General features: G+C 55.0%; 1 protein-coding gene across 2 annotated transcripts; it reads right to left on the bottom strand.

Moving 5' to 3' along the window:
• Positions 1 to 238: 238 nt before the first annotated feature.
• On the bottom strand, positions 239 to 27,939 carry RBPMS2 (RNA binding protein, mRNA processing factor 2). 2 transcript variants are annotated; one of them, XM_086757630.1, is made up of 8 exons: positions 27,579 to 27,938; positions 15,336 to 15,413; positions 14,529 to 14,567; positions 13,897 to 13,959; positions 12,171 to 12,321; positions 11,365 to 11,513; positions 1,747 to 1,816; positions 239 to 1,490 (listed from the first exon to the last, which is right to left on the bottom strand). In XM_086757630.1, the coding sequence occupies exons 1-7, from the start codon at positions 27,636 to 27,638 to the stop codon at positions 1,754 to 1,756; spliced, it is 603 nt and encodes a 200-aa protein (XP_086613756.1). In that variant the 5' UTR covers positions 27,639 to 27,938; the 3' UTR covers positions 239 to 1,490; positions 1,747 to 1,753. The 2 variants fall into 2 exon arrangements, with proteins under 2 accessions (XP_086613756.1, XP_086613757.1); XM_086757631.1 differs by lacking the exons at positions 13,897 to 13,959; positions 14,529 to 14,567 and having other exon boundaries at positions 27,579 to 27,939.

The following is a 27,939-nucleotide window of genomic DNA, read 5'->3' on the forward strand; positions in this document are numbered from 1 at the left end:
GGTTGCCCTCTCAGAAGAGCTCAGCATCAACAGCCCCTGCCCCTCCAACCCATGCCTGTGCAGGCAAGGACTTGCTCTTCTCCTATGGGGGGGAAGATGCCCCAGCCCCATCCATGGTCTTCAGCAGCATCCCAGAGTAGCCCACCACTCAGGGCAGAGAGGGGAAGGGGTACAGGTAACACTGCACCCACAGCACCCCAAGCCAGCCCCAGAAGAAAACACAAACAGACCACAGAAAGAGAGTCACAGCAGCCTCTGAGTATATTTTTTTTTTGTTGCATTTCATATATTATCCAGTTTCACATTCTCATAGGATCAGCAATTATATAGCAACTTATTCTCAACTCTTTTAATACAAGCGAGACAGCCATGGTCGTATAATACTTAAAGCACTTCAATACCAAGCAATAAGATGCTAAAACAAAAATTGCACAATTTCTTGTTTACTATGCCTGACTGAATCATTGTTACAGAAGAAAACCCTTCTCTTTCAAGCTTTTAACTAAACATTAACTTATCTTACAGGATTACAATTTCTCTTTAATAATAATAATAATAATAATTAATTGCACACAAACACACAAGAAATTCTTTATGATGCATAAATATTTCCTTATTACACATGGTACAAAAATACTCGTACTTTTTTTTTGTTCGGTATTCCCATAAGGATGGCTGATTATTTGGCAGGACTGGATGCTCTCCAATCAGAAGGATGTGGACAAAAAAAAAAGTGGTTAGATATTTTACAGCCTTTCTATATATAGAAGTCTGAAGAAGGAAAAAAAAAAGTATAACGACCCTGACTTTAAAACTAAAGAATGGATGAGAACAGAAACCCAGTGCATCGTACTTGGAAAAGAAAAAAAAAAAAAAACAAAACAAAAAACCAAGCATTTTTCAAATTTTTCTGGTCATACTGGGAAGGGGAGGGCGGAGGTGGGAGAAGGGGTGAGACAAGGACAGTTAGTATTTCTCAAAGCCAAGTCTTCACCGAAGCAAGATGAAAACCTTGATGGATCAATCCGTTGGGCCAAGACCTGTTGCTAACGGTTACACAAACGCTAGAACAAACAAACTTACACTCACACATACACAAGTTAAGTGTTTTAATTCATGCCAGAAAACATGCAAAACCCATTGCCTTTCGTTTCCTTCAGCCGAGCCGCCGGGGCAGGGCGAGCCCGGGGAAGCCCAGGACCAAGCCCCCCCGGCTGGGTTTCGGCACAGCCAGATGGCAAAGCTCAGTCGGGGAGGATGTCCTGGGGATGGAGGGAGGGAGGGATGGAGGCGGCGCACGGCCTGCGGCGGGGGGCCGCGGCAGCTTCACAGTCCGGGAAGGGGGGATGCTGGCAGCCCGGGGGGAGCACGCTGGGGCCAGGCGCTTTGTCCGCTGGCCACAAACCAAACTGAGAGGAGTCTGAGCGATCGTCCCTGGCACATCCCTCCGCGGAGAGGCAGGGAGGAGGAACACAAGCCGAGGAGAGACACTGCAGGAGAGGAGCAGCAGTGAGCAGGGCTGGCTGGATTCGCTCCCTGAGCGGCACCCGCAGCTCTTTCCCCACCCCGGGGCTTGGTGGGTCTCCCTGCTCCCATCAGGGTGGATTTGGCCCCATCATCCATCAGCGTAACCCAACCACATCCTTAGGTGGATGTGGGGGCCTGAGCCCAAGCTCCCATCCCTCCTCCCCACAAGACTCCAAGGACAAGCAAGACAAAGACCCAGCTCCAAGAGGAATTACTTACTAACGAACTAACAAAACTGACGAGACTTCCATCCTTGCTGGGTAGCTTCGGAGGGAGGATACCAGCGCATCTGGAAAAGAAAGCCACGCCAGAGGTCTGTGATCCAGGATTATCTCAGCCAGAGCCCAAACCTCCAGCTCCTTCAGGCCATGTACAAGGTCCACTGAGTAAAGATGTCTCCAGCATGGGAAAGGAGGCTTCAGGGTAAGCCCCAAGTACTACTTGAGTAGCATCCCAACCTGCAGCTGCACAGTGCCGGTGCTACCCTGCGTGCCAGCCCTGCATTGGCCAGCTCGTGCAAGGAGAGGCTCAGGCTCACCAGGCACTGGGACCCAGCCAGGTCCTCCCTAAGGAGCACAGCAGGATCTCATACATCCAAGAACGAAGGTAGCACCCCATCTCAGGGCTTGCCTCAGCATCTCAAGTACTTTCTACATATTGGTATAACCACAAGACAGCCCCCCAAATTCACCCCCATGCCTGGCCCCAGCTCACTACAACACACAGAACACCACCTTTCAAACCAGGAAAGCTCCTCACCTCCAAGCTATGAAGTTCACCACTGCAGAAGTGTGCACAAGGAGGGGCTATTCCCCCTCCAGCACACTCCCACTCCCCCACACATCCCAAGTTTACACCCTTCCTTCAGGCTCAGACAGGGAAGAGCAGGTTTGGTTCACTTTAAGCATGCGGCACCCCAAGGTGGTGGCCGCTTTGCCCTCAGCCAGCAGAAGGAGGAATCTCAAGACCACACATTTAAACCAGACAACCTCTACATGACAAGCATGGGGTAAGAACTGGCTCATCCACCACAGAAGAGACCCATGAAGTTTTCTAAGCCACAGCCCAGAAGAGGCTCCAGGCAGACCACAACATGGAAAGAACTCAGTAGAGCTGCAAACCAGCAAGATTTGGAGGCTTCCCTGGCAGGTTGTTGCTGCCACATCTACTGCTCATGCCTGCTCCTTGCTGAGCAAGGACTGCTGGATGTGGACCCAACAAGCAGGCATGAGAACAATACCTAAACTGACACTTTCCAGTCTCTCAGTAGATGGAGTAAGCTGGCAACATCCAGTAGAGTGGCATCAGACATCCAGATGCTCCCGTTTGGTCCGCAAGACCAGTACGTCAGGCTGGGCCAAGTTAGTGGCTCCATGCCTGAGAGCAGCGGGAGGTGAGTCTGTGCCGCTCGACTGAGCGCAGATCCAGCAGCGGGAGCAGCCAGTGCAGCTCCATGCTGCTGCTGTCGGCAAAGGGAGCTGATGCACAGCAGCCATCTCCCTTCTCCTCCCTCCCCAGCTGGTGGGAGGAGAGCACAGCCTCAGCATGGACAGGCATCAAGAGCAGCAGGTATGTTCAGGGCTCTGGGTACCAGAAGAGCGATGGGCTTTGCTTTAAGATGGGTGTAAGAGAGGCAGGAAACCCCTTAGAGCCCAGTGTGAACTGCTCCCCTTGCCAGACCATCCTGGCAAGGATGTCTCCTTTCCTGAAGAAGTCTGGCTAGATGCTGCCCTCCCAAGCACATGCACCACTCTAGAAGCAGAAGGGAAAGAAAAACACCACACCAAAAAAAACCAAAAACCCACAAAGCACACACACAAAAAAAAAAACCTCAACTAGCTTCCCAGGCCAGCTCCAACCCCTGTACACCACACTCTCCCACTTACAGGAACCCTTGGTTGAGGACAGGTGCACTTTCTCCAAGCAAGGTCCCAGCTGGGCAAAGAGCTGCAGCCACAGCCAAAGCGGCTGGTTTGGCAGAGGCTTTACAGCTCATCTGAACCCTGCACGACTATGCCCAGCAAGGGTAATTCTGCAAGCCTCTTTAACAGGGCTCTACCAGAGTCAGTTATCCAGGAGCGGAGATACAGACCTGTGTCCCCAGCCCCAGCTGCATGAGACCTCCAGAAGCTGCACAAAGGTCTTCAGAAGAGACAGAGCTGAAGACTGGGACACATGGAGTCTCAGTGACATCCCCTGGATTATATTCCGAGCCAGGTGCATCCTCAGTGTGCCCTCGTTCCCCAGCCTGGGGCCACCACACTGCTCTGCAGCATGGCTGTCTCCCTGCAGTGACGCGGGCCAGGAAGGCTTGCGGCCCCGGCAGCAGCATTGCCAACACCTTACGGGGCCACCACAGCAGCTGCCAGTGTAAGAAGCAGGGTTATGTGCTCCCCGCCAGCCCTGTCACCGGGAGGTGCTGGCTCAGCAGAGCCACATCTCAGCAGCCAGCTGTCCTCCTCCCTGGCCAGGGACTCCCACTCCAGCACCCCTCCCCTCGACAGCTGGAAGCAGTTTCCTCCTGCCCAGCAGCAACAGGAAACTCCCCCTGCGTTCACAAGGCTGCGAGCGCTTAACCCCAAGGGCTGCTCCATCCCACCCCGGGCTGGACACAAGCACAGGCCTGGCAGCTGCACACATGCAGGACTGCCATCCCCCAGCTCGCTCCCCAAGCCTGGTGGCTCTTCATCCCGTCCTCAGGGGCCTGAGCCAGCTTCTGCCCCACACGTTCACCCCATCCCAGAGCCTCCAGCACCTCCAGTTTCAACAAATCTTGCTTTTCTCCATAAACGTACACTGTTCATAGCTCTGGCACTAATAAACCTCGCGTTCTGATGGACCGCCACTCCTTGCCTTCCTCCTGTAGGTCTCCGATGCTCGTACGCACAGACCTGACCAGCCTGGCTCGTGGTGGCCCCATCTGCCAGCCGCACAGCCCTGCAGGAGCTCCCGCAGATGCTGTGATCCTGGGTACAGGCCAAGGCTCTGCCATGCTGAGGGAATGACCTCCCAGTTCTTGCAGCCCACAGAAGAACTAAAGGGCATGATGGGATGAGGCAGGAACACCCCCTCACCGGGGGAGTGTTTCTGAAACCAGCAGAAAGCATTGGAAGAACCAGATCAGAGGCAGTAGGTGGGCAAGAGGATGCGCTCTTTAGGACAGTGGCACATGCCAAGGCAGTTCTCTCTTCACATCCCTCAGAGCATCTCCAGCACCTTGCTTTGGCCAGGGGGCAGAGAGGCTCTGCAAACAGGGGCTTCCAGAGCCATCTGGAAGAGGAGACCAGCACCGCAAGAGGCTGCATAGGGCTGTCCCAAGGGGATCACAACCCAGCAGCCCAAGTCAGAGTACTTCCCTTCAGGGAGCAAATTTCTCCGAGGGCTTTTGGAAGATCAGTTCTCTCTCAAAATACGAGATCTGTCGAGGAGGAAGCTGAGAAAGAGTGAATGAACACATGCAACACTGGGCACAGAAAGCAGAGCAAGGGAGCCTTTTACTGGAAGAGACGCAGTTGTTTCTGGAGCAGCATTAGCTCACAGTTGGAAAGGAGTCTGGCCACACCACTGCAAACATCTCCTGCTCGCCTGCCCACAGAGACGAGACAGACACCGCCAGCTGACTACAGCCTTGTGCTGCTGCATTCAACATCTGTCCCACAAAACAGCTGGAGAAGAGAAATTTTTGCCTCTGCCTGTCACCTTCCAGAAGTCAGGTGAAACATCTAGAAGTTAAGAACCTTCCCCTTGCTGCAGCACATCTCTCCCCAGGCAGCTACGGTGAGGGAGAGCTGGAGGATGAACGCATCGTACCACACGATGGTACGATGAGCACACAGAAGATGACAGGCACCGATCCATCCTGTTGCTTGGAAGGGGCATTTCAACAGGCATCCATCCTTTGCCTTGTACCCCCCTGGGCCTTGAGGCAGCCTGTGCTACAGCTTGTGGAGACATACCCATCTCACAAACCTCCACAACCAAGCATTTCTCCTTTTCCCAGAGTGAATTGTGCTGCTTTTATTTGGCTTGAGCTAGTCAAGGAAAGCAAGTGCCAGCCATAGGTCGGGAAGTCACTTTTGGCATCATCTCGGTCCAGTTCACTCATCAAGGGTGATTTAGCAAGAATCGCTGCTCAGCAGGTACCTGGAAGAGCTAAAAGCATCTCCTGCCTGCTTCCTTCTGGCTAGAAGGAAATTACTGGTTTGGGGAGAGCTCGCTAGGGCTGCTTGGGCAGCCTGTGCCAGCAACAAGTCACTAGAGTTCAGGAAAACATCATAGCCATGAAGGTCTTTAGTGCTTCACACCTCCAGGAAGTCTGGAGGTTGCCCAGAAAAAATTAATCCTGGCAAGTCCTACACAACAACCCCAATGAACAGGCAACAGGATACTAGGGACAGAAAATCCATCATTGTCCCCAGCCTCCCATCCCAGGGAGGGTCTATCAGAGCTCAGCTGCCACAACATGAAGTCCAGGAGATTTTGAAGATGGGACCATGAAGTCCGTCCAGGGGTCAGTGGTGCACAAAGGCAGGATTCCCCAATCTAGCAGATCTCCATACTGGTCACTGCTCAGCGATCCAGGGCTCACCCAGGCTGGTGGCACCCAGGTGGTGACGCACCCAAACGAACAGCAGCATCCCAACAGGAGACAGTATTTCAGGAGGAGCACAGCACCTGAGCCCACCCCAGCAGATCCTCCCACATCCTCAGTTCTCTAGGACACAGCCCCTGGGATCTGCCTCATGTCCATCCACAACTGCAGCCACCGCTCAAGAGATCCAGCTTGTTTGAGCTAGCCCAGGCAGCAAACAAGAGGCAAAGGTTTTTTTTTTTTTTTTGAAGCACTGACCTCCCCTTCCATCAATGGGCTCTGCCTCAGCTCAATGCTGGGAAGCCTCAGGGTCCTGCTGGGCTCTTGCACCACCACCACATAGCCAGAACTGCTCCTTCCACCCACTACTTGCTTGGACAGGTCTCAGCTTCAGAGAGACCACAGACAGTCTCCTGGACTCTGGGTACCCAGCACATCAGCCTAGTCTCCTACAAGCACCATGTGGTATCCACAGAATCATTGAATCACATGGTTGGATGGGACCTGTAAGATCATCTAGTCCAACTGTTTTCCCCACTACCATTGCCATCGCAGCTACTAAATTGTATCTTGTAGCTCCTCATCAAGCCGCCTCTTGAACACTGCCAGGGACGGCGACTCCACCACCTCCCTGGGCAGGCCATTCCAGTGCCTGACCACTCTTTGGGAGAAAAAGTTTTTCCTCACATCCAATCTAAATCTCCTCTGGTACAACTTGTGGCCATTTCCTCGGGTCCTGCTTGTTGCCTGGGAGAAGAGGCCAAACCCCTGCTCATCACAACCTGCCTTCAGGAAGCTATAGAGTGCAATGAGATCTCCCCTGGGCCTCCTCTTCTCCAGACTAAAGAATCTCAACTCTCTCAGCTGTTCCTCATAAGACTTGTGCTCCAGACCCCTCACCAGCTTTGTTGCCCTTCTCTGGACACATTCCAGGGCTTCAATGTCTTTCTTGTAGTGAGGGGCCCAAAACTGAACACAATACTTGAGGTGCGGCCTCACCAGCACCACATACAGGGGGGGATGATCCACCACCAGCCTCACCCATGTTAGAATCACAGAATCTTGGAGGTCTTTTCAAACTTAAAGATCATCAAGTCCAACCATCAACCTAACACCACCACGACCATTCAACCATGTCATGCACCCAGCCCCTGCTTTCCAGGGCAAGTCCTGCCCTCAGGAGTGCTGCCACAGCTGGAAGCTGTTCTCTTGCCAGAACAGCTCCAGGAGCATCGATAGCCCCTGGTGTCTCCTACCACCCACTCAGAGCCTGCTTAGAGGCACTCCAAAACAAGTGGTTTCACATCAGAGACGCAATGCAGCTCCACCCCATCACACAGGCAATAGATGAAACTGTTCACCAGGTCCAAGCAGAACAAGAGAAGGCGTATCATTGCCTTTGTGCTTGTGTCAAGCTCTTCCCACCTTCCCAGGAGACCAACTTTGCACATCTTTGCACCTCGGTCTTCTGAGGGCAAAGGCAGACCTGAGTCCCCATCTTTGATGACGTCTTTCCTCAATATCACTACCGCACAGAGGGAAAAAACAGGTCAGCTCAGAATCACTGCAAGAAGCGTGCCAGGACTCAGTTCCTTCAGTTAGAGCTGACCACAGCAACCACCCTCCCTGCCAGCCAGCCCCAGGCCAGGCCATCTTCCCTCTTCCCAAGCTCCCAGTTTCCTGCGCCGCTCCCATCTCTCCCAGGCTGCCGATTGCCTTCATTACGGCTCACAAGACTTGTGTTCTGCCTGTGATTTCAGGCTGCAAGAGAGAAGCCAAGCTCCAGGTAGGAACTTGCTCCATTTCCAGTAACTGGAGAGGAAAGAGGTGAGATTAGACCCATGATTAAGGGCAGGGTCTGTCCCGGTATGCAATTCTGGAACAAAGTGACCGGCAAGTGCTGTTGTCTAACGTGCCCACTAGAATTTAGTTGTGTGCTATCGCTATCACGTCACTCACCTCCCCCACCGTGTGCCAGGAGTGAGGTCAAGGTGTATTTCTGGTTGCCCTCGAAGGGTTGTGGTTGGGGAGAAACCAGGTTTCTTTCACGCCAAGTGGCAGGGTTGTCTCTGCCCCGGCTCAACCGGGCTGCTCCCCTCCCACCGGCAGGACCTGGCTGAGCCTGGCTCAGCTGGGAGGAGTTGATGTAAGATGGTGCCATGCTGTGTGCGCCATGTCATGTGCTGCCAAGTTGGAGATGTGGGTTAGAAAGAAGGCCTGGTATCTCATTCCCCAGGCTCTGGTGGGTGGGTAGCGTGAGGCCCATGCACTGGGTTGCCAAGGAGATATGGGCTACAGAGATGGGCAGAAGCTTGCAAATTCCATGGTGCACCTTGGAGGAGAGATGGTTACCTTACCAGTCTTTCCAGACGTGGCTGCCATCATGCTTAACACTTCTAGGAATGGAGCTGTAGTACAGCCACTCCACTAGCTGCAATAAGGCATCACTAGGGTGTCCCATCTCCAGGGACAGCTCTGAGCTTCAGGGCTAGCCTGCGCTGGCATCATGGCTGGAGTTCACTAGGGACATCAAAGGAGGGATTTGAGAGAGGGTGGGAGGGAGGAAAGGCAGATGGGACAATCTTTAAGTCAGTGGTGTCCCCATAGGTAGAGGCTCTTCACAGCACAGGGTCAGGCCATGGTCTCATCTACAGCAGCCTGGTGCCTGCCAGGACCATCACCATGGCTCGGCAGTGCCAGGAGCAGCGGCCATCAGTCTCGTCTGCAAGCAGCTTACCAATGGCTCCCAACACACGAGCTGAGGCCAGGCCAGCCTTGTGCCATCTCCTGCCAGCCCCTCAGGAGGTTGCAAAGGTGCATCGCAGAGGACAGCCACCTCCACTCACTACCAGTCTTGAACACAGAGCTGCAAGAGGATGAGCACTTCAGGTTTAAGTCTTTTGCAACAAGCTCTCAGTTTAGCTGCTACAGCTCCAGCCATCCCCATGAACGTCCTCCAGCCCAGCGCCAGTCTCAGGAGGGAGAACTGCAGCTGTCCTGGAGAATAACCCACATGCCCACCACACCACCAGCAAGGTGAGCCAGCCCCTACCAGAAAGAGCAGAGGGCTCAGCACACCAAGACCAAGGTTGCAGCTTTTAGGCCAGTTTGTGAGCAAAAGTCATCTCACTGGCTCAGCTCCACCCTGCCTCAGCTCTGCAAGGGAAAGGGCTCCAGCATAGAGGCCAGGCAGCTCAGAGCTGCCAGCCTGAGTAATGTTTAACTCCATAAAACTTTATTGGTAACATATACCATGCCAGAATGTCTCTCTGCGAGGTCAGCACCGACTCAAGCATGATGTAGCAAGGAGCAGCTGTAACTTCTCAGCCAGCCTGGCTGCTCTTCTTCAGAAGAGGGCTGGGTCTGGCCACGGCCACAACGTGGAGGGGCTACACTGGTTCTCTAAGAAATAGGGGCATGTCACCACTTGTGGACCTCCTTGGGGAGGGAGTTCTGCCTGTACACGGAGCTCCCTGGAGCCTCAGGGTCATTCTTCAGACCAAAAGACCTCTTTGAAAGCTAAGCTGTCTGCACAGAACAAGTCACTTCCCAACTGGAGGGCAGGAACTAAGACCCCAGGGGTAGAAGAGGCTGAAGGCCTCCTTGATACCTTCTGCTTTAGGACAGCAGAGTTTTTCTCCCCCACCATAAACCATAAAGTTTTGGTGTTTAACCCTTACAGTCAGGGTCCCCATACAGTCACTGGTGATCATCTTTGAAGGACCTGCAGTAATGGCTTTGGCTCCCTCAGCCACGTCAGAGGGGTTTTATTTCCTGGTCCTCCCTGACAGGGGCAATTCAAATGACAACAGCCCTTGGCTCCACCATCCTCCATGCAAGGGGCAGGAAAGGAAAGAAATCTGCTCTCCTGGGCTGCCCAGGACCAGAGCACACTCAGATGCTCCTGTAGCTGTGGGCACCATCAATAACTTTTGGAGAACATCAGGGAGCACAACCCTCCCAGTGAAGGACCAGCCTGGCTCTGGGGGCCCTTGGAAGAATAAGTCAGTGCATGATCCTGACCTGGGTCCCACATACTTTTTGCTTACTCTGCAAGAGCTTCAGCCCAACACTATCTCACCAATAGAAGGGCAAAAGCAGCAGAGGCCTGCAAACGTGTGAGGGGCAGGATGGACAAGCCTACATAGGCCAGGAGCTTGCATCCATCCAGTTCCTCCATACTGCATCTGGGAAACAAGCTTGGGTTGAAGCCGGGCAGTTACAGTCAAGACATTTGCAAGAGGATGCCAAAGGGCCAACTGAGCCGATCAATGGGCAGGTAGACAAGGTGAAGGGACACAGCTGCTCTTCCTTCCAATTTAAGCAAGGAAGAGTAGAGCAAAACACCCTGCTTGGCAGGGCAGAAAGAGCAGAGGTCAAGCCCCGATGCTCTGGGGTCTAAGCCCCAGGCCCCCATTGCCCTGGGCCCCCATGGCACTAGTACAGGAGCAGGGACCAAAGCAGGCAGAGCACAGCTGGCTGGTAACACCAAGCAGGGCAGGGACAGGGGCTCCAGGTACTCCTAACCAAGCACTTTAACCTGGAATTAGGACACTTCCCTGTTTTGGCTCTTTGTATTTCCATGGTTTCAGGAACTTCACGCTCAGCAGAGCTGTTGGTCTCAGCACATTGAAGCATTCCAGTTTCAGACCAGTACAGGCATTCCTACACCTCCAGCTGCCTGCGAGCGTACCCTGGGACACCAGGCAGCTGGCTGCACCACCACCAGCATTTCCATAGGCTTGTATGGAGTGGCCCTCTCTAGCCTGCATCCTATCACAGTTCCTTGCTGCAGCAAGGTTCCGATCTCTCATCTCCTGCAGGAGACCTCCCTCCAGCTTCAGAATTATTTTTGTCGCTTGGCCCAAGAGGGTTCCAGCTAAGCCCCTCAGCCTCAGCACTGAGCTAACACTGTTCTCCAGCCTTGGGGACCAACAAAGCCAGCCAGAAATGGAGCCCTGACTTTCTCCCATCTGCCTGCCTCTCACAGGGACGCAGGCTGGACCTGCAGGGTCAGAAATCACCACCTAGCTCCAACTGCTCTCGGCCACGTAGACCTCTCCCCTGCAGTTTGCTCAGGGCTGGGGGCCCCCCCCATGCACTTCAGCCAGGAGGAGGCTTTGCCCAGGAGCCAAGGTGCAGAGGCCAGGGTCGAACCAGCCAAGCAGAGACCTAGAGGAGCGAGCACCGGGGCAGGGGAGAGACGAGAGCCCGGGTCCTGGCACGGGACACGAGCAGAGACTCACCTGAGCGTGAAGAGCAGCCGCCGCTGCGGCAGCTGCCGGGTACGTGAAGGCAGCGTGGGGGATGGCAGGGGTTAGCTCCGTGGTGTACAGTGGGTAGGGAGCCCATGCTTCTGGGGACGCTGGAATAAGAGCCGCTCCAGTCAGGTCATCTAGGCAGGAGGAGACAAGGCGACAGGATCTCAGTTGCTGGGCCCAACAGCCTGCTTCAGGGACAGGCTCTGGATTTCCAACCCCAGACTAAAGCTTTGTGCTGCCATCTGTGAGGTATAAAATACAGCACCCCCGCAGCACCTCTGTGACCAGCTGCTCCAGCCTTGCCAAGAGAGGCCAGGAACACACTCCCTCACTGCCTAATGTTCCCCCCAATTTGGGCAGGCTGGTTGACACAGACAGCACAGGGCTGGTGCCATAGAATGGTGAGACAGGAGACAGGGCTCTCCTCTCCGCATCACAGGCTGCCCAGTGAGCCTCAGCAGGGCTGCTTGCCCCACCAGGCTATGTAGAAGGTGCAGGACACAGGACTTGTCCTTTCTGCTTCGCACTTAGGGATGGTTTAAAGGACTCATGGCCACTTGAGCTACCAAAACCAGCTCTGCTCTCCCCACACTTCTAGTGCTGTCCAGAAACCTTGCCAGATGCCCATTAGTCTCCTGCAACCCTAACACGCTGGCCTTCCTGCACCAGGAAGATCTCAGCCAGAGCATACATGAGTACGGATTCTTTTCCACCCTGACAGTGTTCCCAGGGTTGAGCATCTCTAAGGTCGGATCAGCCACCATCTCAAAAGTCCCTCCCAGCATACTCACAGGGGTCCCGTGCAATGAAGTGTGCGCCCAAGGCAGGGTGGATGTTGGTGGGGTTTGGCGTGGCCATCAGCTTGCTCTTGGCCATCTTTGTGTTGGCTTTAGCAAACTCTAACCGTAAGGTCTGGGGGTTCTCTGGGTCAAAGCGGATGCCCTGTCACAGAAGAAAGCACAGGAATCTTAGAGGCGAAGCTTCCAGTCCAAGCACAGGCTGTGTCTATTCATGGAGTAAAGCCCAACCCAGGAACCAAGGCCATCATGCCACAGTCACATGCCCAGATCTTTGTCACCTCACTGCAACACTCAAGCTGGCCTACGACCACTGCTTCCAGCACAAGGGACACAGTTTTGCTCCTTACATGCTGTTCACCAACCAGCACAGCAGTGTTGGCTACCAACACCAGTCAGGAAAGGTCTGTCTGCTGGAGCTGGGATAACCCCACCTATACTGGAGCTCCTATCTGCGATGCTACTGCATCTACTGCCAGCCCAGGCAGAGACACTAGCACATGTCCCAGTGCCCAACGCAAGAGCAGAACCAGGTCAGCATCTCTTGCTGCCTTCTGACAGCCTCACTAACTTCTGCAGGCCTACATGGGATGGAGGTAATTTTGGGTGTGCCTGCCATGTTGGCCATCCTCAAGTCTTTCCTTTGAGTTGCAGCAGTTTGGAAGTGCTATGAACGTGCCAAGGAGTGCGTACCAGACAGCTTTGGTCCTGCCTCGTGCCCTGCCATAGAAACACCAGCATAGGAAGGCTGGTTTCCTTCCTTTCTGAAGCAAGTACCTCCCGGCTGCAGAAGTCCTGGCAGGCCAGAGTCCCAGACAAGGACACACTCCATTGAATTGCCACAGAGCTTTCATCGGGCATTTGGTAAGTGAGGCTTAAACAAAGCCGCTAGCACCAAGCAAATCCTACAGCCACATGAGAGTAGCTTCGCAATGAGCCTGCTTCACTACACACATACCCTGGTGACCTCAACCAGCTAATGCTAAACTCAAGTTGAGCTCCACATGCCTCAAAGCATTGCAAGGTGTCAACTGGGTATTGTCCTATGCCTGTATAAGCTTGGAAACCACCTATGCCCCCAACACCTCTCTTCTCTGTTTACTACAGGTTGGCTCCCCAGAGGAGACCTGCCTGCTTCAGGTACTCCAAGCCAAGCTCAAGTCAAGGTAGGATGAGCCCCCACCTCAGTGCGGACAGCAGGAAGAAGAGCTCCTTGAAGAGTAAGTAGTTCTGGCTGCATATCGACGCACATCAGTAATCCACACTCATTTGAACAAGGGGGAGTCTCCCAGCCCACAGCTCTTCCCCATACAGGGGTGAGCACTTAACGGATAAAGAACAGGATTCACGGCCTGGATCCTCTTAGAGGCCAACTGCAGAGAAAGGAGCTGCATGCCGACTCAAGAAAAGAAGTAGCTGTTCTTCCCCGAGACCTTCAGAGGCCCTAGAGCAGTCTTCCAGTGGTCAGAACCTACACCTACACTACATGTGGGACAGTGTGCATTCATTTGCTCAGGCTGGTGTCAGCCTTAAACAGCTTTCCTGCTTCCCTGGTGGGATGCTGCAGGACCATTTAGCTTCCATACTCAAGGGCACAAATGGAGACAGCCTGACCCTTCCTATGCTATGGACAAGCAAAGCATCACTCTGGCCAGCAGCTCCAGGTCTAGCTAAAGCAGGGTGTGTGGCCCTCAGCCCTCCCAGCACATCAGGTACTCACATTCAAGGCGTTCTTTGCTGCTTCAGCACCAGCCCGGCTGTCAAAGGTCACAAAACCAACTGGCTAAAAGAAATAATGCTGATTTCAGTTTGGAAGCCTCTTCCAGCTCCTCATAGCACCCTGCCATCCCCTCTGCCACAGGCAGCTTACAGCAAGCAGAGGAGACCACCTAAAGCTGCAGAGAGCCTTCAAGCAGAGCTTGAAGGGTCTTGTGTCATCAGCCCAAGATTCATGCTCTGTATCTGCTCCCACCACACCAAAATGCTTTGCTATTCCTACAGGTGGGAGCACTGCTCACCCTGGTAGCCCCCAGCAAGGGTACCCCTTGCCCACAAGCAGAACTATTGTCTTAATTAGGATGGGACTGGGGCAGGTTTCTGGCAGCACAGGGTTTGAGGCTGAAGCATCAGATCTCACCCAGCCCCCATGGCTCTGGGCAGCAGTAGAAGATACTGAGCCATTCAGCACATGCCAAGAGCTTGGGGCCACCAGGACAGGGAGGTGGGCTGGATACATGGTGCTAACACAGATAATGCTTTACATAGTGAAGTGGTATCTGCCCCCCCTCCCCTCCTGGCACATCTGTTTTTCTAGCAAAAGCTAAAAATGCCCACACTGGAAGGAGGAGGTACCTGCTTTGAAGTTAGCTTGATCAGTGACCCTTCATAACCCTGCAGACAGGAAGAAAGCAAGTCAGTGTCAGGTTCCTGAAGAAGCCAAGCTATAGTCAAGACATGACGCACCAGCTCCAAGAGTTCCTGTAGCACCAAACCCTTCCTAAGGCAGGGTTTGCAGCAGGAGTAGGTACATCAACACTTCTCATCTTTCCCATGAAAGGAAAAGACAGACTAGACTAACGGCAGAGAAGGTATCTTAGCTGGTCCATTCTAGACCTTTGGGAAGAAATCCCATTTCCTAGCTCTTCATCAAGCTGTTAAGACAAGCACCCTGACTGGCTAGTGCCTAGAGAGCACAGAGCACCCTGTGCTAGAAGAGTGCAAGCAAGGGAACCCCATTTCCCCAAAGGACAGTCCATGTGGTGATCTAGTGCAGGATGGGCAGTCAGGGGATCAGGACACATCCTTAAAGAATGGCTGGTCCAGTGGGGCAGCAGGGCTGACCAAGCAGCCTTCATCAAGATTGGAGACAGCATGATTTCAACAACAGGCTCCAGGAGAGGTTACCCAGCTGAGTGCTAGCCATGGGATACCATACCAGTTTCATACCAGGTTCCCCAAGCTGTCACAGAAGGCCTACCTTCCCATTTCATCCTTGCTTCCCCTCTGACAGAGATCTTTGCTGCAAGGTAGGCCACAAGACAGCATGCCCAGGGCAGGGAGGTTGGAACTAGATTATCTTTAAGGTCCTTTCCAACCCAAGCCATTCTATGATATGATTTTATGGTCTTTCCCAAAGACCAAATATGAAGACTTTCTTACCTTGAATGGTCGGAAGAGTAGGTAGAGCTCTCTGGGCTTGATATCCACAGGAAGGCCACTGACAAACAGTGTCCGTACCTAGAAGAGAGGTCAACAAGGTCTACTGAAAGGAGAAGCTTAGTGCCAAAGCAGGAGTACAGAGCACAGTTCAGAAGCTAGGTGGAATAAGAGTAGGACACCTTGCACCAGAGATAGCCTTGCAGGCACTAACCCTTCCCTACATTAGAGAGCATTGTCCAGGGTAAAATACACCTAGTCCTTTCCTCCTTGTGCAAAGGATTTGGGCCTTTACAAAAATTCAGTCTCTAGCAGAATAGTCTGGGCTGACTAGGTCATGAACACCAGTCCCACAGTCTGACTCAACCTTGATGACAAACCTGAAAAGACTGCTAAAGACCATATTCTGCCAAAAGCACTAACAGAGTTTGACTCATATCAAAGGCCCAGAAGAGACCAGCACAAACCCCAGTTCTAGCTAGCTCTTTCTGGAAATCATACACAAGATCTCCTTTCCTTAGCTTATCCTGGTATTTTACTCCAGCCACCGACTCAAGACAGCCCTCAATTTTGAAAAATACCTCACTGCTACACTCGCATCTTTTGACATCTTTTGCAAAAGTCCCAAAACATCAACTGGGAAGGTGATTTTTGGGTCCATCCCAGCTACTTCCATCAACACACATCAGACCCTTCAGAAGCTGCTCCCAAAGCAGCTCTTGCAGTGTGTGTTCTATTGTGCCCTGCTGTGCTGCACCACGTCCATGGAGGCTGCTGCTCTTTCCAAGCTGTAGAAGTCGCATACCAAACCCAAATGCACTCAGCATGAATAAGCAAAAATATAGTGCCAGAGGAAGATTTCAGTAGACAGTGTTGAAATTATCTGTAATAGTTCACGTGAATAGCTAGGAAGAAGCAGCAGTGCTGAAGGCTCATGGCCTCGGAGAACGCTGCTCAATGGTCAGACCTTCTCCCTGCACTGGGAGATGCTGGTCAGCAGCCTATTTCCATACGAAGCAGCATGATGAAGCTGCCAAGACTTTTTGTAAACCAGCACAGAGCTGGAAAAGGATGTTATGCACAGAGGTCACCAAGACACTGGTCATCATTAAGAAGGGCCAGGAGACCACAAGCACAGCTCAGTCAGCACTGGCAGATAGGCAAGGGAAGACAGAAGACTACGGGAATGAGACGGAGCTCTGTGTTCCCTGCCTTTCATTGCTTAGGGATGCCACCCACTGAGCCAGTCCCAAACAAGCCATGAGAAGGTCATGGGACAGCACTGATGCCCAAATGCTCAGAAGGGCACCAAACAGTGCCAGATGCTTTTGAGCTGCAAAACACACATCAGGACCAGGAGATTTAAGCCAGAGCCCATCTCCTGGCCTGTTTCCAGTCTGGAGTGACTCCATTATGTTTGCAGGAAAGAAGCACTCTACTCCCACATTTTAGTTTTTGCTCAGCCATTTCCCCCTCCCCAGACAAAGTGGGTTGTGTATCTGATACCTCGTTAAGCCTCTTTTGCCACCAAAGCAAGCAGCACACACTTGCCCTGCTCCTGAGCTGGAGACACCTGAAAAAGCAGGAGCATGCAGCAGAACCTCTGCACCCTGTAACTCTTTAGGGGCAGCCAGATTTAGACTCCTCCAAGCAGGGAAGTTTCTCCTATTTACAGAGGGAAACACACACCTCCTTCTCATGCACCCAAGACAGGCATGCCAGGGCAGAGAGATACCCTTCATATCAACTCAGGGGGCAGCTTAAGCCCTCCAGGATGGACAGTGATCATGAAAGTCCTGGGGTCCTCTGCTCCTCTTGCTCTCCACGCATGCTGACACCAGCCTGTGAACACCCCAGTGGGCTGCTGCTACCACCCCCCATTAGTGTGCAGAGCCCTTCTCCAGCCTGGTGTAGCTCCAGACTGCTGCAGAATGCAACCACCAAGCATCCCTCCCTCCAACACTGGTGTCCTTCCCATCCTCTCCCCTGATCCCACTGTACAGATGGCCCTACCGCACACCCCAGCTTTTGCTTTGCCCTGTCTAGGGAAGCAGGAGCACTCCAGAAATGCTTTCCACGCCCAAGCGCAGTCCTACAGTCTCCCCACCCTGCCCAGCCCCTCATTTGATGCATCACTCCAGGGTCACTTCATGCCCAGGCAGAGCGGGTGACAGCACTGCCTCTCGGCTCACTGGCTGCCTTGAAGACGTTGGCGCTTGCACTTCAGCATGAGCAACATGAAGCGCTTGCGGTGCATTCCCAGAAGATGCACGGCCATCTCTTGCACTGTGCAGAGCATGGTGGCTCACATGTGCCTCAGCCATGTGAAAGCACCATCCCTTTTCAATATTTCAGGATCTGAATGTGCTCAGACCCCAGAATGGATGTTTCTTCCAAGCAGATAGAAATCTGCATCCCTGCTGGGTCTCTAAGTGGTCCCGTGATGTATCGCTCGGTAAGTCCTTGCGACAGGCGTGACAGAATGGAAGATGTGCAGTTGCTCAGGGAAGGGGAAGCCAGCTACTGAGAGCCCTTACAACAGCCTGAGCAGAGCAAGGCAGGTGCCTAGGAAAGCTCTTTGTCAGAGGTAACAAGCTCCTAATGCCAGCCTCATAAGTTGCTGCCAAGGATGGCAGGAGACCTTCTCTCGCAGGCCAAAAGCTTTCCTTGGCCTCCAGGTCCAGTCTGTCACCATACACGGCATTGGAAGGGGGATCCCAGCCAACCCACAGCATCCACCAAGAACTGGCATCGCCCCAAAGAAAATCCCAAATGCCACCAGCTAACATGTCCAACCAGGGGTCTCAAGACAGACTAAGGAAGGTCCCTGCCCACAAGAGCTTGTTAGAAGCGACGAGACCAAGTGGCTGGTTTTCTGAGATCTCTGCAATTCAGCACATCCACAGGAGATCTAGACAAGGGTAAGGGGAAAGTGAGACCAAGTAATTCAGGAAGGGAGGGCAAGGGTGGTGAGAGACCCAAGCAATACATTCGAGGGACAGAGTGAGGTAAGTCAGAGGGAGATTGCTTCTGAGACCAGGTGTTGACATGGGATCAGCAGCAATTAAAAAGCAAAGATCTGGGTTATCCCACAGGAGAAAAGCAGGAGGTAACTTGCCAGTCTGAGCATCACGTGCAGCCCTGAGGTCTAGCCTCCTCACCTGTTCCCAAAAAGAGGAAACTGTCTATGAGGACAAGAGTCTGGACAAGCATCTTCCAGTGGATTAACAAAACTGGGACTCTCCAGTCACCCCTTTGCAACCCAAGTCCCACGGGCTCCAAGGGGCCACTAGGACCACCCAGGGCTGATGAATCCAGGCTTCCAGCCCTTGCACTCAACATGCCAAGAGAGGGTGGGCTTCTGCTTAAATGTATTTGCCCTGCTTCAACTCCCTGCCACCAGACACCAGATCTATCTAGATGTTCAGCCTCCCCACAGAGCAGCTGGAAGAGCCACAAGGAAAAAAAAAAAAAAAAAAAAAACAAACACACCACAACAAAACAAAACTAAAAAAAAACCAAGCTCGGACTCCGCTACCAGCCCCTCAAGATGAGACACCAGGTGAGAGCAACCCCATCTCACCCAGGATGACTGATCTTAACTGGACACACACACACATAGAGAAGCGATGCAGGGAGCAGCTCTCGCCTCGGACAGCCCAGCGGGGTCATGCTGCTGGAGGCCCTGAAGAAATCGCTTTCCTTTTCCCATCCCTGCCCCCTCTGGGGATGTCCCCAGTCCAAACACCCGGCAGAGATGGAGGAGAGCCATGGAAAACAGGATTTGTGCCAGGAGGGACAAGACCATCTAGGCCATCTCATGGAGAGGGAGGATCCCAGCATAGCTTCCCACACAGGAGGAGGGAGGGACAAGGACAAATCCATTTAGCGCTTATGTCCTCAGTGGCTCTAAAGCGGCCCTTACACAGCTGCGTCTCCCAGAAGAGACACATCCAGTGTAAGCACGGCCAGGTACTCAGCCCCAAGGCTTTAAAGAAGTCAAGCAGCAATACCTGCCTCTTCCTACCACAGCTCCAGCACTGCCAGGAGGGCAGCACAGGTCTTACAGCATCCACGTCTCCTGGCCATGTCTGCTTTTAACTAAGAGCTCCAAAAGGGAGTCCAAGCTGAGCCAGACTAGCAAGGGTCACGCTATGTCAGAAACGTTGGACGCAAGGGCACCAGTACCCATCTCCAGTGAGGCCACTCTGGTAGGTGTCCAGCGCTGGGTTTTTGTTGAAACTGGCCGGATCCCCCCAGCAGCCAGCTAGGCTGACCACTGCCCACAGCCCTGCTTTTGCACAGCCACTCCAGCCCTGAGAAACTGTCCAGGTCCCGGGGCCACGCTCCCAGCTCCTGGAGTGCACAGGCCTGTACCACCAGTGGTTAGGAGATACCTGAGGACAGTTACAGCAGGAACGTGCTCTAGTGCCTCATCCACACCATGCCACTGGTCATCCCTCTTCTCCATGAGGTCACCTCCAGCTACACACTGTTCTCTCCTGGAGCCAAGCCATGTCGCACTTGTTCACACCAGTACATCCACCAAGCCTTCTTCCCGTGCCACCAGTGGAAGGCGGGCATGCTGAACGACGTGGGCAAGCTCCACACCATCCTGCCGAGGACAGGGACAAGCTCTGCCGCAGCATCCCAAAGGCAATTCCCTGCTCCAGGCAGCCACCCCGAGGTCCCAGCAGCTCAGGCACATGGGCTACAGCTCTTCCCATTGGACAGCATCCGAGTGCGGTGCCTCTCAGGCACCCAGGGCTGCTGGCAGAGCTGCGGGGGGGATACATAGCCCCGGTCTTGGCCACCATGATGCAACCAGGGCCACTTGACGCAAGGCCGCTGGAATGCAGCAAGGCTGCCGGCTGCCCTGAGAGCCAGGACTTATAAGGCACGGCAGCAAAAGGCAGGGAGGCGAGCTTACAAAACAGGGCTGCGGGGAGGGGAACACTCAGGCACCCAGCCGCAGGGCTTGAAAACAGGACAGCACCCTCATCTCACTGCCCCGGATGGGATGTGGGGCTGCAGGGTTCCACCACCGCGCCAGGTGGACCCAGCCCTGGGTAGTTTTGCTCCTTAGCACATCAAATCCCCGGAAAACATAGGGGAGGGGAAAACTGGGGGAGAGAGATGACTGGTTTGTGCTAGGGACAGCTCGGCAGGAAGCAGGGCAGCCTCCATGCCATGGAGTGTGCGTCTCAAGGGGAAGAGGCTTGCTAACAGGCTCCTTCCCTGCTCCATGCCTCAGTTTCCCCTCCATCCCGAGAAGCTGCAGGAGCTGGCTGCCTGCTTGTGACTCCAGCACTGGCAGAGCTCCGACGTCCTTGTGCAGCTCACAGGGCCGGCAGGCAGGGTAGCGCTGAGCCCCAGCGCAGGATCAGACCAGGAGCTGCTCCAGCCAGGAAGTCCCAAGCAGCCACAGGGCATCCCCCCCCATCAGAAAGATGTTCACCCATCCCCAGAAGGGAAAAGGGGCCTTGAGCCTCCCCCAGCACTTGAAACAAGGAGGGCTTCAGGAATTTCCCTCCAAAATCAGCCTTTTGCACAAAAGGCACCCAAGAACCAACATCCTGCTCCCCCAGAAAGGAGGAAGGCAGGCTGACCACAAGCCCAAGTGCATGAGCATTTTCTCCCCAGGGCTGGGGCGTTTCACACTTGATACAGCTTATAGCTGGATCAGCCCCCCCAGCATCGCTCCTGCCCCGTGTCAGGCAGGGGGATGCCAACGGGGCTCGGCCACGTCTGCGATCGGGGCAGGAAGGCGTTCGAGCGAGGGGGAAATGGGGAGAGGCACCAGCCCCTGCCCTGGGGGAGCAGGAAGCACATGGGAGCCGATAAGTCCAGGCACAACGGGGCAGCACCCAAGAATAGTCCGTGGCCCCAACGGAGGAAGCGCTGCTGGTACAGCTCTGCAATGGAGAGTCCATCCTGTTCCCTGCTATCGAGTCCCCCGTGCCTCTGCAGGACCTCATGGAAAGGATGGCACCCAGCAGGGCTTGGGCCACAGCAGCAGCTCAAAGCTGTTGAAACATTTGGGGAGGCCAGCCCAAAGCAGGGAGATTCTGGTTGAGCACCCTCAGGATGCCAGCACAGCCTTCCACCTTGCCAGGAGGTCTGCTAAGCTAGAGGAGACACTCAAACATCACAGCCAACATGCCAAAGGATTCTCGCATCCATGCTTGCATTACCCAGCCCACTGCACTAAGCCTCCGGCTCCAGAGACCCAGCAGCACATCTGTCACCACCCTCTGATGTTCAGGGACCTACAGACATCTTTAACCAGCAGCTGGAGCCATGGACCTTGCCCATGGGGACAGCTTTCACACCAGGTGAACCTGCTGCAGACCAGCTCCTCCTGGCTGCACTCAGGCATTTGTTCTCCTGGCACGAGACACAGAAGCAAGGCGAGTTCCTGCCAGCCTCTGCCCCAGGCAGGGGACATTGGCCTGGATGCAGGACCCTCATAAGGTACATCCTCACCTCAGGTCCTTAAGCAACTACATTTGTCTCTGCTTCATCCCATCACAAGGTGATTCCTAAGCACTTTCCTGTCCTATGCCTCCTCTTCCCACAGGGCCAGGACACATCCAAAGAGGCACATGCATGTCTCCTCAAATCAACCCGATTTGGGCCAGCACACTAACGGCCATGCCACAGCCCCATGGAGCACACCTGCTCTCTCCATGGCCCAACAGCAAGCACGTCTTCCACAAAACCCCAGTGATGGTGAGCTGAAAGTTTGCAGCAGCTCTCCACTGTTGACAGTGCTTATTGGAGCATCTTCCCAATCACAGGGAGACCTTTCTGGGGACACAGGACTTAGAACCATTTCATCAGTCCAGCTCTTGGCGAGACAGGTCCACTGGGCAGTGGGGAGGGGCTGCACTACGCAAAAATGGACCAGAAATGCCAACCCTAACCAGCATCATGCCCTGACCTCCCTCTGCACCACAGGGCACTCTCCCCACAAGACCACCAATCCAGAAGGAGAGCATGGGGAGCAGGGCAGAGTGCGTAGCAAGAACAGATACGACACACAGCCCAGGTTTTAAGCCCCCCACTAGAAACAGGTTGTGTCCCAGACACATGTCCATAGCATCCTACTGTGAGCAGGGAAACCCCAGGAGGTGAAGTTTCCTTCCCTTCTCCAATACCTCCAGAGGAGCTGAGTGTTCCCTCCAAGTCCATAGCTTGCTCTGCACTTCAAGCCACTGCTACAGGTGAGCCAGAGGAGTCTCACTTTCAGACAAATGCTGGCCTCCTGCCCTTGAAAGCAGATGGCCTGGGGATGCATGTCCCTCCCAAGAGCTTCTGACACATGGCCATGTAGCAAGACCCAACCCCACACTAATGCAAGAACCCATCACCACGTCCTTTGCAGCACAAGAGGGAACGTAGCACTCAAAACTAAGAGGTGCAACATTTCCATACTCTCTTCTGGACTATGCAGTGGGGCTGGAGATCCCCCACATGGGCAAGACTGCCCTACTAGGTCCTTGGGTTTCCAACAACCACAGCCTGCAGACAGGTAAGCTTGGGCTCAGTGATCAAGGACAGCAATGTGAAGGCCAGCACATGCAGTCCCATGCAACTGTCCTCTAGAGAAACCCAGCCCATCAGCCGCTGGGCTGGCTGAAGGCAGGATCTCATATCTATGCTCTGCCACCCTGCCCTACCACAGAACAACAGTTGGGCTTACAGCCTCTGCCGCATGAGCTGTCCTCATGTAATGGTGGCTGTCGTTGCAGCCAGAAGACAGGCAGAAGCGTTGCTCCGTAATCCAAGTAGCAAAGTCTTCATGACTTGGCATGGCCAAGACCAGCAAGCCCAAAGGATCTTTTTGCTCCAAAAGTCTTCCGTACCAGTTCCAACAAGACTCATAGCTGACTTCCCACAGTGCCAGTTCACCTAGCAGAGGCATGAGGAAGGACAGCAGCGCCCAAACCACTCTAGCTACCTTCCAGACATCTCCAAGGGCATCCTTCCTACTTGGACAAGGGGAAAGCAGCATCCATTGCTAGCAAGGGAGCCTTTGGGTTTGGCCTCTTATAACATCTGCAGACACCACCAGAAAGCCCTTCATTTTGAGGCCAAGTAGGGAAAGCTCTGCCCAGCAACTCCTCAGATTAGCCAAGGAGGAAGACTGATTTCTGAAGCTGGGTCTCATTTCCTAGACCAGCTACAGAGTCAGGTAGCAGGAGGAAGAACAGTTACCCCATCACGGGGAGTAGTTGGGATATTTATGCTCAAAGCAACTTAGACTCATGTCTAGGAAACGTAGCTTTGAAAGAGCAAGAAAGAAGGAAGGTCCTTTACAGGGTATTTACAAAGGCACCAGGACATGAGGAGATAATGGGGAGATTCCCACATCCCTCCCCCAGTAACAGCAATTCATTGCTAGACCAAGAGGAGGTCTGGGAACACACCAGTTCCCAGAACCTCTGTGTGCGTGGTGACTTCAGGGTATCTGCTCACAGAAAGCTGCATCTAACATCGAGGGGACTTTTATGACACATAAAACCAGCTCTGAAGCACCGTCCTGGTTCAGCCAGACCAAGTACAAGAAGATTAGCAAGTGGTGACCGTAACTACTACACCCTCAAGTTCTTTGTTACAAAGAGCAGCACCGCAGAGTCATTTGACTTCAGCAATTACACTAACCTTATTTGTTTCAAGTCAGAGAGCTAAAATCCATGCATGCAAGAGGTATCTAGGTCTACTCAAGCAGAGATTACAGAAGTCAAGAGATGCCTGGCACTAGTCCATGAAGTGCTACAGGCACCCAGCACGTAACACAGGCTGCTCACCAGCGGCATTCCCGGGTGGTTCTGGCAGCCCTGGCGTGCAGCAGCTAAGAATGGCCAGGGATGAAGCACTGGCTATCGGGGAGGCTGGCTGGGGGCAGAGAGCCTTCCACACCCCTGACAGGGATTTTCTAACCCTAATGTGCAATACTGCAGCCTTGCCATGGCCCAACAGGGAGGATGATCCTCTCCAAGCAGAGCTTTGCCACGTAGCTTCTCCTGGTCCTCATCTGGGCTCTGCCCAGCCAGCACAGCCTCACATTTGAATCTTTCCATGTTCAGCAGTCCACGACATCCAAGCTCTACCACGACAGCAGTAGCCACCACCCATGGAGCTGCAAGCAAGCCTTTGAGACCGGTCGCTGTCATCTAGAGTGAAGGGGCCAAGAGGACACACGGGATAACCACAACTTCAGACACCTGCTTGGGGGACCTAAACAGCCAGCTCCAGATCTCCTCCCGCTCCCCACGGACCTACAACTTCCCAGTGACCTTCTAGGAGAGCAAGGATGGACTTCCAGAGTACAAGTAACACTTCTGCATCAGACACCGAAGACAGCGGGGTGAGCGCACGGGTTCCTTATTGCAATACAGCCACGAACACAACACACAGTGTTGACGGTAAGCAAGTTCCTCTGGCTGCCGGAAAAAGCTCTGCCCGCGACGGGGGTGCGCAGCACCTAGGCAGCTGCCCGCCCCGCACCACCCCTCAGGAGCACCGGGACATATGCTGTCATGCAGATTGGCAGCTGCCTGGAAAACTAAACAGAAGATAGCAGCAAGCGGGGAGGGATCGGGTTTGGGGAGGTGTCTGGTGAGGAACAGCAGGGACTGACATTAGGCCCTGTTTGTTTAACATTCCCCTTAACGACCTCGAGAGGAGCGAGAGGCATTCCTGTCCTCCGCATGTCACCAGGCAGGAAGGGGCTGCGAGATCCAGGGGCTTGCAGATAAGATAAAGGGAAAGGCTGAATTTGGGAGCTTCGCCCCGCTGTATCTGGGGCACACAGCACCCTTCTGCAAACGCTCGGGGAGGCAGCGAAGGAAACTCACGGAGGGGGGTGGAAAATGGAGGAGTGTCCGCTGCGCCAGGATCTGGCGGCGTTATCCACGCAGTGTGGGAAGATATTCCAGCACAGCCTCCCGCGTGCTTTGGGACTGAAGGATTCCACTTTGCACTGAACTTATTTATCACTCTATATCAAGGGCAAGAATTTGGGTGGGATGTGGGAATCAAGACCCCAGACCATGCCGGGACCCTGAACGCAAGGTCGCTCCTTGTGCCACCATCAGCTTCTCCTGCAGTGAGGAACAGATCCTGGTCAGCCAGGAGGACAGACAGGAAAAACAAGCATCCCGAGGGCTCCCGCAAGCTCAGCACAGCCACCACAGAGCCCAACCAGCAGGTCACCACCCGTAGCGTTATTTGTGATGGATCCTGGCACAGAGAGGGCTTTCCAACAGCAGCTCCACCAGGGATGGGGACACCCCCCCAACCAGTCCCAGCCCACCACCTCCCAAGCATCCTCAGCCACCTCCATGGTGGTGGGTCCTCTGCTGCACCCCTGGGTGCAGAGTGACAAACACACCCTATAATGCTGCAGACCACCTAGCAGGGTGGGCCATGCCATCCCCTTCCCCACACACACCCAGAGGCAGCACGATGGAGGCTGCTGCTGTTCACGATGGGGCTGCTGCTGTTCAATCCCTGCCCTGGTCCCGAGGGACCCAATCTTTAAACTCGATTTTCCAGCCACCCAGCATCACTCCAGGGAAGACCAGCTTCCCCAAAGGGCGAGGATTTCCAGGCTCCCAAAAAGCAACAGCTTCCAGCACCCACTTCACCAAACCACCACCCAGCAGCAGGGAACAGGCCAGCTCTGCCCCAGCACCAAGGGCTCATCCGGCCACCACCAGTCAAGCACCAGACCAGCCAGAGCAACACCGCTGGGATGCATCAAGCGGCATCGACCTCTGGGAGCTTTGCAGGCCAGTGAATAATTGGATCAAGGAGCCGCATTGAGTCTTCTGCGCATGCGTGCACAGCCCATGAAACCCCCTGGTACCGAGCCTCCCTGCACTGGGGAAGCGGCACGGGGGCCTCAGGTGCTCCATCTCTCTACCCACCTACACCAGTGCCACCCAGTGAGGCTGGGAAGTGTCACCAGCAGCATCACATCCAAGTCCCATTGCATCACTGAAGCCCTGTTCCAGTCAGAGGAAAGAAACGCTATGGCCACCGCCTGCCAATCCATTCCACCCCATTACCCGGGTTCCCACACGCCAGGGTTGAAGACCAGTGGGCGCGATGGCCCCCAGACAGCTGGTGCACGGGGACTGTCCAGCCCCGGTGGGTGGTGGAACAAGCCAGGCGCCATGTTGCGGCGGCGCGAGCGCACGGCAGCGCTTTGGAGGAGAGTAAGGGGAGGGGGGCAGAGCACCTCCCCAGTCCCAAGGGCCAAGCACGGAGGACTGCAGCAAAACACTACTGAGGCCAGGCATTTTCCAACGCCCTCTCCAAGATGGAGGGCGGTTGGTGACCCACTGCGCCAACGCCTGCTTGAGGGGTATGATGAGAGAGGCGCTACACCAGCAGCGATGCTAGCACCCGGCCAGTGGCTCCAGCAGCCGGAGGGCAAGCGTGCAGAGCTGTGAGCTCAGCTTCGGCTTGGAGCTACGGGCAAACAACCCTTGTAGCGCAGGGTCCAGTGGCACCCGGGCTCTGGCTGGCCATCCAGGGGAAGGGGATGGCTGGCAGGGCAGCTCGCAGCCCTCCAGCCCCAGCCAGGCTGCTGACCGGCACACAGGGAACGGGGCAAGGTCTCCACTGCCCTGGGCCAAGCACGGCCCCAGTAGCCTGCGTGGGCAGAGCCTTGCGGGGGGTAGGAGCCTGGTGCCCTCCAGCCACAGCAGCTTGGGGACAGGGCACCCTCCCCACGGCCAGGCTGGAGGGAGTGGGGACCTCCCAGTCCCCTGCCCTACACAGGAGACACTGGGCTGACGAGGGGACTCCCAGTTGGTAGCATGGGCTCACCCTACCCGGCCCCCAGCCACAATCCCGGGACAACCCGCGGGGCTCCAGCCCCGAGAGCCTCTCCCAGCCCGGGCGGCTCCGGCCCCAACAGCTCTGTACCCCGGCTCCCGCCTGTATCCCGGTCCCCTAAACGACCCGAGGGTCCAGCCTCGACGCCGCGTTCTCGGTTCCCCGACCACCGCGCCGCGCTCCGGCCCCGCTCTCCCGACGCCCCGGTCCTCCGTCCCCACCGCCCCGTCCCCGGTTCCCCGACGCCGCTGCGCTCCATCCTGGGTCCCCCGACGCCCCAGTCCCCCATCCCCGGTTCCTGACACCCCGGGCGCTCCATCCTCGACGCCCCATCCTCGGTTCCCCGACGCCGCCGCGCTCCATCCCCGGTTCCCTGACGCCCCGGTCGCCCACCTCCTCCTCGACGTTGCCGCTGCCGTTGGTGTGCTCGGTGTCCTTGTTGAGGTTGCTCATGGTGGGGTGCCGGGACAGAGGGGGCTGGGAAGGGGTGGAGGAGGGTGGGGAAGGACGGAAGGTGGTGCCGGCTGCTCCGGAGCTCGGCGGGGCCGGTGCGCGGGGGCAGTGCAGGGCGGTGCAGGGCGGCGTTGCCCTCCCGGCTCTCACATGCGGTGGCCCGGGACCGCGCCGCTGTTAAGGGCCGGGCCGGGCCAGGCCGGGCCGGGCGGAGCGGAGCTCAACGAGCCGCAGCTGCGGGGCCGACGTGCCCCAGCCCCAGCCCCAGCCCCCGCCGCTCCCGGTGCCGCCGCCGCCGCCG

This window comes from Chlamydotis macqueenii, chromosome 12, assembly GCF_036417535.1.
Source record: "Chlamydotis macqueenii isolate bChlMac1 chromosome 12, bChlMac1.mat, whole genome shotgun sequence".
Classification (NCBI taxonomy): Eukaryota; Metazoa; Chordata; class Aves; order Otidiformes; family Otididae; genus Chlamydotis; species Chlamydotis macqueenii.

What these genes read in the sequence shown, in the direction of transcription:
- RBPMS2 (XM_086757630.1), bottom strand. Translation starts at nt 27,638, where the DNA reads ATGAGCAACCTCAACAAGGACACCGAGCACACCAACGGCAGCGGCAAC. An exon ending in TCAAGCTAACTTCAAAGCAG is followed by an intron (nt 13,960 to 14,528) that starts GTACCTCCTCCT and finishes TATTTCTTTTAG; the next exon opens with CCAGTTGGTTTTGTGACCTT. An exon ending in CGGCTGCTCTTCACGCTCAG is followed by an intron (nt 1,817 to 11,364) that starts GTGAGTCTCTGC and finishes TTTCTTTTCCAG; the next exon opens with ATGCGCTGGTATCCTCCCTC.